This window comes from Hypanus sabinus, chromosome 11 (genome assembly GCF_030144855.1).
Source record: "Hypanus sabinus isolate sHypSab1 chromosome 11, sHypSab1.hap1, whole genome shotgun sequence".
NCBI lineage: Eukaryota > Metazoa > Chordata > Chondrichthyes > Myliobatiformes > Dasyatidae > Hypanus > Hypanus sabinus.
The window spans coordinates 47,118,877-47,136,153 of NC_082716.1; the positions used below are offsets into that span (position 1 = coordinate 47,118,877).

Genomic DNA, 17,277 nt, shown 5'->3' on the forward strand with positions numbered 1-17,277 from the left:
CAATACTGTTGTACAATTTTGTCAGAACTTTAGAAAAGCATGATGCATGCATATTCTTGCTATGCATGAGCACTGACAGGAGGGCCAGTAAAGACACAGGCATGATCTGAGGTGTCCAGCTAGTTTTAGCAGTAAATACATTATGTTTGATCCTTTGTATGAATATCATGATAAACCAGGGACCTTCTGACTGTGTTTATGTTTGTCTTTTTAGAACTAATTGTGCATATAGTGTGTCCTGAAAGTAGTTCAGTTTTCAGTTGTATCTGAACAAATCGCCCAGCTTAGTTTCAGTTCAGCTTCAAAGAGGAGTGCGCGATGAGCTTTGATGTGAGTATTTTTCAGTGTCTTTTGTCCTGCTATGTTCTGCCAGGCTGGAGAACAATAAAAGCTGGAGCCAGCGGAGTGATTCATCCCTATGTGGCAGAGCTAGTCGTAACACAGGCTGATGTGCTATCCAGCCTGTTGTTCTGTGCTCATTTATCAGAAATGTATAGACAAACCCAGGCAGGGAGTCGCATTGACCTTTCCTAAGCCACAGCTTTCACCAGCCGTCACAATAAATTAATATAATAGGTTTTGGATTTGTTCCTGGATTAATCTAAATTGGGAACAAAGACAGAGCTTGGGGAATTGGGGGGGAAATCAAAGTTTCTCTAAACACACATTAAGATCAAGCCTGACCAGATGTGGACATCTTTCTCCAAGTTAGTTTGGGTCAGTGAACTGAAACAATTTTTTTTCCCCTCTCACTCTATTGATCATTTTAACATATACTTCAAACCCAGAGATCTAGGATCTGGCTATTATCTGAGATGACAGTTTAACAAATTTAGTCAAAGCAGCACCCTAACCTAACTGAAAGAGCTAATAAGAGTTCAATGGTAAAGAGTACAGAAAACTTCCATTCTCCCCTTTTGTTTTTATTTAATTACTTTATTAACATATGGGCTAGAATTTTTGTCTTTCATCATTGCTATGGAGAGGAATGAGAAATGGAATCTTCCCTTACGTAACTAAATGTTTTCATCTTTTCTTTGTATTTTCCGATAATCAGTCCACTACCATCAGCCTCGTTTTAAAAGGGTAAACCAGTAAAGAATTGCATAAGGAAAAGGCATTTTGATTTAACTAGAGATTCCTTCATGGAGAATGCGTAAACCCATGATGTACCATAATAGCCTGTGCTTCATTAGCTGTGTTCAATCAAAACGGCACTTAAGGATCTGCAGTAGGCTGCCGAACTGAAGAGTGAAAAGTTAAGAACAGCTACTTGTTTCACCTCTTCATGTAACCACACACACAGCTATCCACTCACTATTTATATTTATTTTGCTATCACCAATGATCGTCGTGGTATCAAAAAGTTCTGCAACAGGAAAGACTTGGCACTAATCAGGGTATTGAAGTAACAGCAATGCAATCATTTATAAAATAAACATGCATGAACTTTCAAACAGGTTCCCTTATTCAGGAGGAACATGTTCTCTAGAAAAGTGAAAATGTCATTTTAAATCAAACAGTGACACTCAAGACCATATTTTTAAAATGGCATTCTGATGGGACACATTCATGGGGATTACAGATCCATGACAAAACTAATCAATTCCCAGAATTGTAACCGAGTTAGAGACGTAGTTTAGCAAACAATATCTCATCCAAAGAAGCAAGTTAACTAATTTGGATATTATCAGATCTAAGCAACTTCTTTCTGTTGGCCTTAATGTTAGCCTGGAATTCCATTTCCAAAGCAGATAAACAAAATACTCAGCAGCATCTGTGGAAAACTCCAATCCACTTTAGAATTCTTAAATATTTCCTGCAATCCAAGAGATACAACAGATGGCCATTATTTACAAAGGAGCATGATAAGAGAAATGGAGTGGGCAAAGTAACAGGAAAGGAAATGGAAATTAATGAATTTCTTGGATTGGGACTGGAATGGCTGATGGCTAACACATTTAGAGACAAAATCAGAAATAATAGCCATTATATGCAACAACAAGGAGAATATATGAATAGTTTTAGGGGTGGGGAGACAGCAAGGTAAATAAGTAAGAATGAATAAACAACCATCCATGACAGGCTCCAATAGCCCAGGCATCCAGTGGAAAAAGGAAGCCTTATTGGTTAACATCACTCCAGTAGTTATATGCCAACTGGTGATGGCCAAATCAAGTCTTAACCCAGCCAAGTACCAGCAAGCGTGTAACCTGCACTTGCAGCTTCTACTTCCAGATGGAAAGTGGAGGTTTGAGTTAAGTGCTCAAATCAGCCCGTTGCACAGAGATTTACAAAGTATGCATAAGAGAAATGAGTTGACATTTTTTAAGCTAATGTTGAGTTTCACCAGGATAAATAAGAAAGCCAAAAGGGAAAGAGGTGAGAGTGGGGCACAGAAGTATAACATCTGACTCCAAAGATTAAACTATGAAGTGTGTCCCATAGCTCTGTAAATTAGTCTTGACATCTGGTGAGATTTCCACATCAGAAATGAATAAATAATGTTATTCCAATGAATTGCCAGTGAAAATACTGCACGATGTATTGAGGAACACCCGTCATGGGAAATTTCAGAACAAGCCAGCTTTTAATAATGTTATTCTGTACCTGGACTTCATTCAAATAAGTTCCATTACTTACTATAACTCCTTCGGGTCTTGTCTCATCCCACAGCGCTACCGCTATTACTTATGATTCTCAAAACATAGATTAGGACATTGAACTCCCAAAGCATCTCCAATTCAAGATCCCAGTTCCCCTACTAGTCCCCCAAAAGAGAAGCCAATCCTGCTTCCATCAACATCCTCTTCCTCCACTCCTCTAGTCCGCAGTTCTTCAGTGTGCCCTCAACCACCCTCCTCTCTTTCCTGACCATTCAGACTCAAAACTACCCCTGCATATTGTATTTTCCTCTATGAAATCTGCGCCCAACAATACGAGCATTGGCACTTTGCACAACCCTCCACCAAGTCTTCCTCCTGTTGTTAACATGCCAAGATACTGGATGTAGTCCTTTTGGCATCTGGCACAAAGAAAATGTATTTCATGTGTGAGCCTGGGCACTGAGTATCGTCAAACTATTTAGTTATGGTTGGCGTTAAGCACAAACTATTTTTTTTCACCCACCATGGACAAGTACTCAATTTCTAGAGAGAGGCATTGCCAAACAATCAGATTTAGGAAATCAACAAGGGCCAGTACTCATACAAGTTCCAATTAATGACTTAAATATTGCCCCAAACGAATTAAGTCCTTTATAGAAGCACGAGTTACTGAGTTCATGTACGTTATCTTTTCATTAAGGGGAATGAGTTTTTCAAGTCATATAAAATGAGCTTGCCAAGGGTTCTAAGAATGCTTGCTGGTAGACCATGAAATCCCAGTGCTGAATTTCCTTTCTGTTCCAGCCCACCAAATACAGGAATGTATTTGTGGGCTTCTCCTGAGTTTCTTCAAATTTCAGAAGCTCATCATCAACTTGCTATGTTGCCAAGGTATCATTAGTAGTGAAATTTCATGGCGGGGCAGATTACAGTTTGTTTCACAGATCCCCAAGAAAAGTTATACAGAATTCCTTACAGAATGGAAGTGGAAAGATCCTAAATGGAGATATTCAAATTTTACTGAGAACTAAAGAGTTTTAAAAAAAATGCTTTTCTTGCCTTTCTGAGGACAGATACCAGCATTTACAGATATTTTTCAAAGGACCACCAACATTGAAAGGTTTCAGAAGTCCTCATTCACTGCCCCATTCCCGATCTATCCCTTGATCAACTACAATTAAATCAGAGGTTTCAAGAAAAGGCACGGCATTCAAGAGGTTTCAAAAATTATTTTACTTCAAATATTATCTGCAGATGGCAATTAACATAGAATATTGCTGCATATTCTTGCTGCAGAAATGTCACAGGTTTGAGGTATTAGTTCATCAGTTTGCTACCATCCTCTTATCTTCTGGTGCTGTCAGATGCAGGGAGCAATGACTGGAGGCCTGTTACTGTTTGGGTTCTGACAGCTCGTAGCTCCATAGAACTGCAGATCTTGAGGAGCCTGGACTTCCTCTTTCTCCTCCCCTTCTTACAGAAAGTTTCATATCGAACTTCAAGAAGATCTTTGGGATGTAGGCTGGATGGAGATGCCACAGAACTGTCTCTTTCCATTTGCAAGTTCTCCTCTGAGAGTCCAAGGTGTAGCAAGTGTTCATGATGAGCAAAATGTTAAAAGGGGGAAATAAACACAAATGATGCTGGAAATCCAGAGTAATATACACAAAATCCTGGAGGAACTCAGCAGGTCAGGCAGCATCTATGAAAAAGAATAAACAGTCAATGTTTCAAGCTGAGACCCTTCTTCAGGATTTGGAAGGATGGGGAAGAAGCCAGAAAGAAAGTGGGCAGATGGGAAGGAGTACAAGCTAGAAGCTGATAGGTGAAGCCAGGTGAGGGGGGAGGTAATTGGTTGGTAGAGGGAATGAAGCCTCCAGGTTTCGCTCTTCCCTTCTGGGGATGTGAAATGCTGCATTATCATGATCATTCTGTGATCCTGGTAAAGAAGGAATTGCCTGTCATTTCCAGTTCCATCTCCCTCTTTGAAGTTGCACAGGTGAAATTTCTTTGTGGCAATGATGTGCTCACTCAAGTCTGCTACTGCTGTCTTCAGTAGGTCCAGATGTCAGCAGTGGTTCAGTGGCCGCACTCTTGCCTGCGAGGTAGAAGGTTGCTAATATATCTCACACTCCAGAGACTTGAGTACATGATCCAGGCTAAAACTGTGGTGTAGTACTGCACATTGGCATGTTTAACTTTGAATGTGCAAGTGTATTCCCTTGTTGCTTTCGACATTCATGGTTCAGGAAAAACAGATAAACTATGTCTACAGTAGCATTTTGATATGCTGCCAATATTATACCAATCATTTATTCCAATTGTACCTTTGATTTCTGAGAACTGTTAAAACTTCTTAACTTTATTAATGAACAGAAATTGATCACCAAGAAGTGTATTGGTGGTTCCAGTGGGATGTTGTAAACAAAGTTTTATCCTCTATTGCAGGTCATTTCCTTGGGAACAACACAGTGATTGATGTCCTAAGGCAAGCAGGCTATGAAGTTGAGCACACTCCTGCAGGGCAGCCATTTGAACAGTAAGTTTATTGTCCAGGTCCACTGTCACTACCAAAAGCAGCATGGTACCTAGTCCTTGCCATCAAAGCACAAAGTTTTACCACAATTTCTGTGGCTTGGTTGTAAAGTGCAAGATGTTTTAGAGTGAGGAATCCTCTTCTGATCACCCATCTAATATGTATCTTGGGCGTCATTTCTCCCACAAGATAGCCAATAATGTAAAGTTGGAAAAAAGTGTTTTTCTTATGTAACATATTAAGTAATTGCTGGTGGCATAATGACTGGCCAAACTGTTACATCCACTTACTAAAGCTCAGACTCCCACTTAGAGTACATCTCTGAAGACTCATTATCTACCAACTACTCTTGGAGTGATGAACACAGGTTGCCCAATGAAGCAATGCTGACAGGTATGCAACCTCATGTCCTTTCATCAGCTCCTTGAGTTTCTTTGAAATGGAGGTTATGAGACTGTAAAATTGGTGCTATTTATGAAGCACATTTTCCTGTCAGTCCTAAGTAGAGATCATGTGAGTATATAATTTTGTTTCAGATCTGTCATAAAGGCACTTAAATAGTTGAAGGAGAGAATATAATTTGGCTTTGGATCCCATAATTTGGAGCTGTGATACCTGCAGTGGTTCAAATTTCCTTATATTCTCTCCCCTAGTAACAATCAAAAGTGCTACAAAAAGAATAAGTAAACTAATTTCTCAATAAATTCCAGGTAAAGATATCTGGTAAAGGGTCAAATAACATGTTGTTGCTTGTAATCCAAGACTGCATTATTAGCACATTGTAACTCAATTTGAATTTTTTAAAACCATTTTTCTGCTCACTTCTTGACTGACATAATAACCATTTTTTCACATTTAAGTATTGATAGCCAATTCAGTTGCTAAGCATAATCCTATGTCCATCCAATAGGCACTTAGAACAATCATTACTGGATAGTAATCAATGAGAGCACAAGTCCTTTAAGCCCTCCTGCAATTCGCTTATCACATCCGACTGAGAGCTAACTTGGCAGAGAGCAGATATGAGACTTTTTTGACCAGTTACTAACTACATTAACCAACTCAGCCAGTAAAGTAGTATAAGTCAGCCCTAAGTACTTTTCATAATGATATAATGAATATATGCTATATAAGATATAATACCTTTGGATTTAACTATCTTGGGGATGTTCAGTTGTTACCATGTGTACTCATCACTATGGCAATGCCATGGAGCTAAGACCTGTCGTAGTCATCCCTTCATTCTTGAGATTTGTTTGGTTTAAGTTGTAGAGCTCTTGAAATGGTTCTTTGTGTTCATGTGTTGTCTTTGTCGGGCTGAATTTGAAGGTTGTGCCCTCCTAGCAACTGAATTATGCTCCGACTTCTATCAAAGGGAGACATACTCTTGTCTCTATGACTGCAGGGTAAAATCTCAGTTTGCATTAGAATCCAAACAGCCTCTTTCTAAATATCTATAAGGACAGGGAGGGAAACTTGAGTTCTTTGAATGGAGAGCAAATAGCCATTTTTCTCCCTTGATTTGAGAGCAGAGGAATAATAGGCAGTAACACGAAGATTTGACAGGAGAGACAATATAAAATGCTTTTGATTTTCAGACATGTTTATCAACCAAAAGTGGATAAGTGTACCTGCAATGAGTTACTGGTCTTTTCATTAAGTATTGTGGATATAAGCTGCTTCTTGACTTTCACTTTATCCTGAAGAGTTTATTACTGTACGGCACAGTGCAATTAACACCATCTCCTTATACTGAAGACCTCACATTGGAAGATACTTTTTTTTAAACTTTGCTTCTAGGACAATACAACATCTGAGAATGTATAAAATAATCTCTGATGATAATTATTCTGGTCAGCAATGTGACAGAGAGCATTTCTAACTTGAGTTCTAAGTTAGTAGGCAATGATATGGCAATTTGAGAAAGAGAGTTTATTTCGCTATTTCCAGTGAAATTGTGTTGGCAGAAGGATGTGATACTGAGGTCCATTCTTTGATCACAGCAGGGAAAGCTTTAATTTGTCACACATGCTTGAGCGGCTATGATGCCCATGCCTCGTTCAGATCCTGTTCAGAGCTGTCCATTGTGTTTTCAGGCTGATGAAATTTAGGGATGCTTGCCTTGGGGATTTGAATGAGTTCTTTGTTTCAGAGAGTGCTTTCCATCCAGATGTCTCCCCACTCTTCATCAGTTTTGAAATTGATGTGGTGAGCGAAGTCTAACCAGGAAGAACTCCTAAAAACCATGCTGCAAATCAGAGGTCATATACTTAAATCTCTCAATGGATTAGTGGGTGTGAGTTACCATCAATCTATGTGTCTCAGCCTCTCAAGGTAGCGAGGGAAGATTTTGTTTGACAGAACCAAGAGCCATTGAATTGGATCAGTTTTCAGTTTCTGCCTGTATGGCCCATCTCAGTTGCCCATCAGTAAGATTTGCATGACGACTCATCAGTCATTGAGCATTATAGTAATGATAATTAAATACTTTTGTATATCATGTCTTCCCATATCTAGTCTCTTAGGAAAGGATTAATAAAGGTTTCCAAACAGTTCCAGTAGTATTGTCAAACTGATTATTATCATACCCGTTTCTGATCTGTATTAGCAAAAGCAGTTCAATTATGACAGCATCGAAGTCATAATCCTATGCAGTACATCCTCACTGTGTTCATATGTCTATTCTCTAAGGAGAACTCTGTTTAACCTCTATTTAGCATTTTGTTTAACCCCTCTCCCTAATCCAATGTCAATGAAGCAAATAAATTCAATGTAACCTTGATTAAAATAAGCAAATGTTAACTATCTGAATTTAACATATGGCAACTCCATAGCTCCAGGTGAAGGAGTATTCCCCCAGATACTTTCTCAAAAGAGTTAATTAATGAGGAATTGATTTGGACCAGCATGCATTTCATCAATTAATATCAGCACTGACATCTATCTTATTTCTAACGCTTAGCCTTGTTTGAACACGTTATTTTTATATTCATATCTTCTTATACTGCAGTCACTTTCACTTACATTTGTTACTTTCAAAGAGCAGCAACTTAAAATTTCACATGCCTTTTCATCCAATAGTTATATATTTATTTCTACTAATTTAAGTAATGAAAGATTAATTTTGAAAACATTCAGACATAATTTATTTGTATTTAAAAGTAAATGCCAAGAAATTGATGGTTTAACACTAATAAGTACAAATTTATACAACTTTTCTTGAGTGAATGACAGTAGCAATCGCTTCTGAGTAGCTTCATACCTGTTTGGAATTTTTGGGTGCAATATGTACCTGACAGCTATTGATGTATCAGTCATGCATGAATGATAAACACAAAATACACTGCAGTTGCTGTGGTCAAATCAACATGTACAAACAAGCTGGATGAACTCAGCAGGCCAGGCAGCATTGTTTGAAATGAGCAGTCAACATTTCGGGCCGAGACCCTTCGCCAGAACTGAAGAGGGAGGGGGCAGGGGCCCTATAAAGAAAGTGGGGTGAGGGTGGAGGGTGGAAGGTGCCAGGTGAAAAACCAATCAGAGGAAAGATCAAGGGTTGGGCGAGGGGAAGCAGGGAGGGGATAGGCAGGAGAGGTGAGGAAGGATTGTAAGGCGAAAGCACTATGGGTAGTAGAAAAAGGCAGAATCATGAGAGAGGTGATAGGCAGCCGGTAGAGTGAAAGTGGGATGGGGGAAGGGAATTCCTCAGAAGCTGGAGAATTCGATGTTCATACCAAGGAGCTGGAGACTACCCAGACGGTATATGAGGTGTTGCTCCTCTAACCTGAGTTTGGCCTCATCGTGGCAGTAGAGGAGGCCATGTATGGACATATCCGATTGGGAATGTGAAGCAGAGTTGAAGTGAGTGGCAACCGGGAGAACCTATCTGTTGTGGCGGACGGAGCGGAGGTGCTCGACGAAATGGTCCCCCAATCTGTGTCGGGTCTCGCCGATGTAGAGGAGGCCGTACCAGGAGCACTGGATGAAATAGATTACCCTAACAGACTCACAAGTGAAGTGTTGCCTCACTTGGAAGGACTGGGACCCTGATTGGTGGTAAGAGAGGAGGTATAGGGACAGGTGTAGCACTTACGCTTGCAGGGATAAATGCCAGGTAGGAGATCTGTGGGGTGGGATGAGTGGTCCAGGCAGTTGTGGAGGGAACAATCCCTGTGAAAAGCAGAGAGAGGTAGAGATGTGCTTTGTGGTGGGGTCCTGTTGAAGGTGGCGGAAGTTGCCTATTCCCTATTCCCAGTTACAGAGAAACATAGAAAATAGGTGCAGGAGTAGGCCATTCGGCCCTTCGAGCCTGCACCGCCGTTCAGTATGATCATGGCTGATCGTCCAACTCAGAACCCTGTACCTGCTTTCTCTCCATACCCCCGATCCCTTTAGCCACAAGGGCCATATCTAAGTTCCTCTTAAATATAGCCAGTTCCTCTGTCTCCACCGCATCTGCCTCCAGGATGAGGCTTTCTGTTCCAGGACATCTCAAATGTCCTCTCTCTTTAAGAATCGTGGTTTCCCTTTTGCCATCATCAATGATGCCCTCACCCGCAACTCCTCCATTTCCCGCACTTCGGCCCTCACCCCATCCTCCCGTCACCACAACTGGGACTGTGTTCCCCTTGTCCTCGCCTACCAACCCACCAGTCTCCGGATCCAGCGTATTATCCTCCGCAACTTCCGCCACCTTCAACAGGACGCCACCACTAAGGACATCTTTCCCTCTCTACCCCTCTCTGCTTTTCACAGGGATTGTTCACCCCGTGACTGCCTGGTCCACACGTCCCTCCCCACAGATCTCCCACCTGCTACTTATCCCTGCAAGCGTAAGTGCTACACCTGTCCCTACACCTCCTCTCTTACCACCATTCAGGGCCCCAAACAGTCCTTCCAGGTGAGGCAACACTTCACTTGTGAGTCTGTTGGGGTAATCTATTGCATCCGGTGCTCCCGGTGCAGCCTCCTCTACATCGGCGAGACCCGATACAGATTGGGGGACCACTTTGACGAGCACCTCCGCTCCATCCGCCACAATAGACAGGACCTCCTGGTTGCTACCCATTTCAACTCTGCTTCACATTCCCAATCAGATATGTCCATACATGGCCTCCTCTACTGCCATGATGAGGCCAAACTCAGGCTGGAGGAGCAACACCTCAAATACCATCTGGGTAGTCTCCAGTCCCTTGGTATGAACATAGAATTCTCCAACTTCCAATTTTTCCCTCCCTCTCCCTTCCCCCATCCCACTTTCACTCTGCCTCCTCTTCTAGCTGCCTATCACCTTCCTCATGATTCTTCCTTCTTCTACTACCCTTACATTCCTTCTTCACCTCTCCTGCCTATCCCCTTGCTGCTCCCCCTCCCCCACCCCCTGAACTTTCCTCTGATTGGTTTTCCACCTGGCACATTCCACCCTCCCCCCACCTTCTTTATAGGGCCCCTGCCCCCTCCTTCTTCAGTCGTGACAAAGGGTCTCGGTCCTAAACGTTATCTGCTTATTTCAACGGATGCTGCCTGACCTGCTGAGTTCATCCAGCTTGTTTGTACATGCATGAATCATGTTATTTCACCCACAAAGAATTAGCTTGAGAAGTGTGTATATTGGTCTGACATTTACGCATGTCATTCATCAACTGGCCGGCTGAACACCAGGTTCTTGTTCATCAACATTGATCGCTTTAATTTCAACTACTACTTCTCACTTCATCCTTGATTGTAAATTGTATTTTCTAGTAGTTAGGACTGGGATTCATTTGCTAGGTGAAAGGCCTCACTGAAACAATGAGTGGATGAGCACAGATGCTTTTGTGACTATTTACAATTGTGCTTGCCCTTTGACATTTTGTGGTCTTCTGTAGTAGGAACTCTGGTCACCTGTGAAGTATATCTGAAGGATTGAGATTCCATACTCAAAGCGATTCTTCAGGGGGCACAGAAGTTACTTGGAAGTAATTCGAACTTATCAATGTTAACCATTAGTACCTTCAGATGAATTGGTCCAAAGCTTTTCTGGTTTGTTTGGTAATTGTACAGAGTAAGAGTCACTTGGGGAGCTGTTGAAAGTGTCGAACATCTCAGAGATCAGCATATTATTTTGCATAGGCAGATAAAACAATGCTCAATGCCCATGTAAATAGTGGTCCATCTGTTTCTATCAGAAAATCTGATGTTGCATACTTTTGAGCATATCCAGCATCTGCAGAATCTAATGACTGTTATATACTTTGATTCTCCTTTAATTTGCCTTCATGAACAACTTTTGACCATCACTGTTTCTAACCCATGAAGATGTTTAGTAGAATGTGAACATATAAATGGACAACTCAAGAACAACCCCTTTGCCCCACAATGTCTGTGCCAAGCAGGATTCCTAACTTAACTTATTCTTCTCTGCCTGCATATGATCCATATCTAATTCCCTGTATACTCATGTCCCTATATAAAAACCTCTATCATATCTGTTTCCACCTGGCAGCTTATTCCTAGCATCTATGACTCTATCTGGAAAGAAAACCTTGCCCCACACATATTCTTTAGACTTTCCCACTATAACTTTAAATGCAAGTCCATGAGTATCTGACAATTCTAATCTGGAAAAAATATTTTGACTTTCGACTACTTATGACTCTCATGATTTCATCACTCTTTCAGGTCTGTCCTGAACCTTCAGTTCTTCAGAGAACAACCCTAGTTTTATAACCTCTTCTCTACCCTTTCCAAAGCCTCCAAATCCGTCCTGCAAATGGTGCACCCTGAAATGCACATAAGTAATTTGTGTGTTTTTGTTTTGCAATTCTGTTAGGGTGCTTTTTAAACATCTTTTGGAGGATCTTAAAAAAAGTATGACTTTTCATGTTACAATGTTTTGCAAAACTCCATACTATTACATGAATATTTGTGTTTTTAAAGAGGGTGAACCCTCGCAAGGTGGAAGGACCTGACAGAGTACCTGGTAAGGCTCTGAAAGCTTGTGCCAACCAACTGGAGGAGTATTCAAGGACATTTTAAACTTCTCACTGCAATAGGCAGAAGTTCCCACTTGCTTCAAAAAGGCAACAATTATATCAGTGCCTATGAAGAATGATGTGAGCTGCCTTAATGACCAATACACAGTTGCACTTACATCTACGGTGAAGCAAAGTTTTGAAAAGTTAGTCATGACTAGACTGAACTCCTGCCTCAGCAAGGATCTGGACCCACTGCAATTTGTCTATCGCGACAATATGTCAATAGCAGTCACAATCTCAATGGCTCTTCACATGGCCTTAGACCACCTGGACAATACAAACACCTATGTCAGGATGCTGTTCATCAACCATAGCTCAGCATTTTACACCATCTATCCAACAATCCTGATTGATAGATACAGAACCTGGGCCTTTATACCCAGCTCTGCAATTGGATCCTTGACTTCTTATCCAGAAGACCACAATCTGTGCAGATTGGTGATAATATCTCCTCCGCACTGACAATCAACACTGGTGCACTTCAGGGGTGTGTGCTTAGCCCACTGTTCTACTCTCTCTAAACCCATGATTGTGTGGCTCGGCATAGTTCAAATACCATCTATAAATTTTCTGATGATATAGCCTTTGTTGGTACAATCTCAGATGGAGTTGAAGGGGCGTACAGGAGCGAGATATACCAAGTAGTGGAGTGGTGTCACAGCAATAACCTTGCATTCAACATCAGTAAGATGAAAGAGCTGATTGTGGATTTCAGGAAGGGTAAAATGAAGAAACATATACCAGTTCTCATAGGAGGATCAGAAGTAGAGAGAGTGAGCAGTTTCGAGCTCCTGGGTGTCAAGATCTCTGTGTATCTAACCTGGTCTCATCATATTGATGTAGTTATAAAGAAGGCAAGATAGCGACTATACTTCATTAGGAGTTTGAAGAGATTTGGCATGTCAAAACAAACACTCAAAAACTTATATAGTTGTTCTGTGGAGAGCATCCTGACAGGTTGCAACACTGAGGGAGACCTACTGCACAGGACCAAAAGAAGCTGCAGAGGGTTGTAAATTTAATCAGCTCCATCTTGGGTACTAGCCTACAAAGTACCCTGGACACCTTCAGGGAGTGGTGTCCCAGAAAGCCAGCATCTATTATTAGGGACCCCCAGCACCCAGGGCATGCCCTTTTCTCACTGTCACCATCAGGTAGGAGGAACTTTAAATGTATTAAAGTTCAGAAGCCTGAAGGCACACACTCAGCGATTCAGGAACAGCTTCTTCCTCTCTGCCATCCAATTCGTGAATGGACGTTGAACCAAGAACATGACCTCACTTTTTTATATGTATTATTTCTGTTTTTACATGATTTTAATCTATTCAATATACATATACAATAATTTATTTATTATTTAGTTATCTTCTATATTATGTATTGCATTGAACTGCTGCTGCTAAGTCAACAAATTTCACAACACATGCCAGTGGTAATATACCTCATTCTGATTCTGAATGGATGGTCACTGCCTGTAGAAATAATAATTCTTGGTTTCAGCAAGAAAATTTAAATGTCCCATTAAACTACACAACTCAATAGTTTGTAAAATTGGGACAACAGTTCAGCGTGCTGAAGAGTTTTAATCTGGTACAATTGTACCCACTGTACATTCAAAACAAAATAACTTCTGGGACTAAGGTTGCAAGTTAGTTTTGCAAACATAAAACGTAAAATTAAAGTTCAGATAAGAACTGTATTCAGCCCAAAGAAACCTATGACTACCCCAAAGAAGTATCTGATCCTTACGATTTTGCTTCCACCAGGAAGATCATTCCAGATATCAGTCACTTCTTATATGAAGTAGTGCTTTCTGACATATTTCATGAACTTTCAATTCTCTTTCATATCCTTGAGCCTCAGTCATAGTTTTACTTGAAACTGTGTTATAGATTAACCTTCTCTGTTCCAGCTAACTTTATGCGTGCCTCTTTTCATTACTCCCATCAAGGAGGCTTTTGATTTATTCTCATAATTCTCTGCTCTAACAAATGTATCAATTATGTAGTTCCTGTCTGGTCTCTGTGTTGCCTCGGATGTCTTCCTTGTGAATTAATTAACTAATACTGAACTGAAGTGAACTGTATGAATTCACTGTTGATATTCTTTCTTCTCTCAAAGCACTTGGATCAATTCTTTAAAAATGATCTGCTTCTAATACATTTTGCAAACTTACCTTCCCAACTGCAGTCCAACACTGATTTGATCTGATAAATGTACACCTTTTTTGTCATTGTATGTTTTTCTTCCAAAACTAACAATGCTGGATTTTAGAAATTTTCTGTAACTGCATTATTCATAGTGGCACATTGATGTACCTCGTTGAATTAAATTCTTCTGCATGGTAATACTTTGCCGTTGCATATCTCACAGAGACATCATAAACATTCTAAAGGAAATGTTGTAGCTCTGGATCTGCAGATAAGCCGAAGATTAGGGCTTTTAAGTATTGAAACCTTCAAAACTGTGAAACAAAAGCCTTTTCTTCAACATGCATTTTAAAACTGGATATTAAATTACTGCAGTCTGAAGACATTCTGAAACTGCATTTGTCACTGGCTATTCAAAGCAGATCACTTGTTTGCCATTGTCAGTTAGGCAAACCAAGTACAACTGCGGATACTAATGCATAGAAATTAGATTACTCCCATTTTTGGTCATCAAAGATATTATGAAATTGAAACACCCTTGTTTTAAGAAATCATTATTATGGCTTCCTCCCTTCAAGAAGTGTTCAAACCCAACCTGGGCGATTAAGAACACTGTCATGCTGCTCACATGCTGTCTCAAGGGAATTAAGTCAGGATTATAGCACTATTAAAGAGTACAGGTCTGCAGAAGGTAACACACCACCCACATGTGGAGCAAGCCAATCACATCCTCTGCTGCGAGAGGCCCTGAAACACTGAGGCCATCAGTAGCCTCAGGCCCACATGTCAAAGCATCTGTGCTGGCAATTCCATTTTTAGTGTGTTGAAGTGGCCTGAGGGTTTGTGGATGAGAGGAGTACTTATAAAATATGAAATCATATCCCAGTTAGCATACTTTCAATGAAACACTTTCTCATGATTTAAATTAATGCTAAACTGAGGGCCATGCTGATTGAAAATGGTAATCATGTTTGCTTTGTCTATATGGACTTCAGCAAGGCATTTGAAAAGATCCCACATAGAAGGCTAGTCTGGAAGATGAGATTGCCTGGGAACAGCTGGTGAAGTGGATACACAATTGGCTTGATGGTAGGAAGCAGAAGATGATGATAGAAGGTTGTTTTTCAGACTGGAGGCTGTGACTAGTGGCGTACCACAAAGAATGTTGCTGGGACCATTGTGCTCATCGTTTACTGTATATAATAAATAACCTGGATGAGAATGCTTAAGGCATGGACAGTAAGTTTGATGAAGTCACTAAATTAGGTGGTACCATAGACAGGAAAGAAGATTATCAAATGTACAGGCAGATTGTGATCAGCTAGGTAAGTGGGCCAAGGAATGAAAACTAGCATAGCAATGCTGATGAGCGTGAGATGTTGCAGTTTGGGAAGTGAAACCATGCTGGGACTTTCACAATGAAGAGTAGGGCCGTGGGGAATGTTATGCAACAGGGAGATTGAAGAGTACATATTTCCCAGGAGGTGGTGTCACTTGCATACAAAGTGCTTTTAAAAAAAAGGCATTTGGCCAACTCACCTTCATCAGTCAGGGTACTGATTATAACCTTTGAAACAATATGCTGTAATTATAGAAGATGTAGGTAAGGCCACACCTGGAATAATGTGTATAGTTTTAATTTCCGTGTTATAGGAAAGACACTATTAAGCTAGAAACTGCCAAGGAGATTAATCAGACATCTGCCACTACTCAAAGGACTATGTTATAGGGTTAGGACTGTATTCCTTGGAGCATAGGAGATTTGAGGGGTAACATAGAAGTGTATAAAATTATGAGGAACTTAGATAGAGTGAATACACATGAGCCTTTTTCCCTTGAGAAAGGGAAGCAAAAACTAGAGAGCATTGATTTCAGTTGAGAGGGGGAGGACTTAATGGAGCCGAGGAACCACTTCTTCAAGCAAAAGTAGTGCAAAGGTGGAAGAAGATGAGTCCAGTATAATAATAATATGTAGAAGGGATTTAGACAGCTATGTGGACAGAAAAGGCTTCGTGGGATATGTGCCAAACATGGGAAAGTGGACTTACTGAAATGGCCTAACATAGACATGTTGGTCAGTGGATGAGTTGGGCTGAAGTGCCTAAAAGCTGATGAGACATCTGTTGGTCAGGGTCGACCGTGAATGTTACATCCTAGCTGTCTATGTATACACAAGCCAGGGCAGTATGATATGGAGAGCAAACTGTTGCCCATGCAGCAGGCTACCCCTCTCCAAAGGAACAGCAGAAACGGATACAGTTTGGCAGCACCTGTTTGCAAGAGTTGCCATTTGGTGTTAAGCACAATATAGGACTGCCTTAGGGACTCCAGCTCTTGATATTTCCTCAGGGTTTACTCTAGGAGCCTTCCCCATGACTGGGTATACGTAGCTACAAAGCAGTGAAGGATTAAGATCAGAGTTTTTCTTCATCTAGATGAGCTGCCAGCCATGGCTGATGAGCCGCATCTGCCCGGAGTTTTAAGGCACCAGTTAACCCACCTTTTGCCCCTTCTCCTGTCAGTAGAAATGGCTTAGCTTTAATAGCTAAGTCCCACTAAGTCTGTGATAACCTTAAGGAATGAAAAGGCCTAAGACTTCATCATATTTAGCAATTTTGATTTAGATAAAATTCTGTCAAATAGGGCATGATTGTACATGGATCCAACTTCTAGGTTTTTGGATTTGAAAGTTAACCTTGGGCAGGAGTTAATGAGATAAGGTGGATGAATTGCGTGCTGGCCATCTTTGAAAGGGTACATAACTGAGAACTTGAAGGCACAGGTACTCCTGAAATTAGAACTTTTAGCATGCATGTACTTAGCTGCTGGTTCATTTTGTCCAGCTCATCCTCACAGCCCTGTGTTTTCAAATGGCAAGCTTACGAAACCAGAGGGCACAGACACAAGATAAGAAAGGGTAGATTTAAAAGAGACCTTGAGGTACTTCTGTATAAAGAGGGTACTGACAA

At 40.8% G+C, this 17,277-nt stretch overlaps 1 protein-coding gene across 4 annotated transcripts in view; it reads left to right on the top strand.

The window, feature by feature from the left end:
* LOC132401920 (metalloprotease TIKI2-like) overlaps nt 1-17,277 on the top strand; it is a 423,581-nt gene that overhangs the window by 349,478 nt on the left and 56,826 nt on the right. For all 4 annotated transcript variants that reach the window (XR_009514745.1, XR_009514746.1, XR_009514747.1 and 1 more), the window contains exon 5: nt 5,055-5,145. Coding sequence is in view for 1 of the 4 variants with exons in the window: in XM_059984269.1 (XP_059840252.1) it covers nt 5,055-5,145 (91 nt within the window). In the remaining 3 variants the exon portion in view is untranslated. The remainder of the gene's footprint in view (nt 1-5,054; nt 5,146-17,277) is intronic.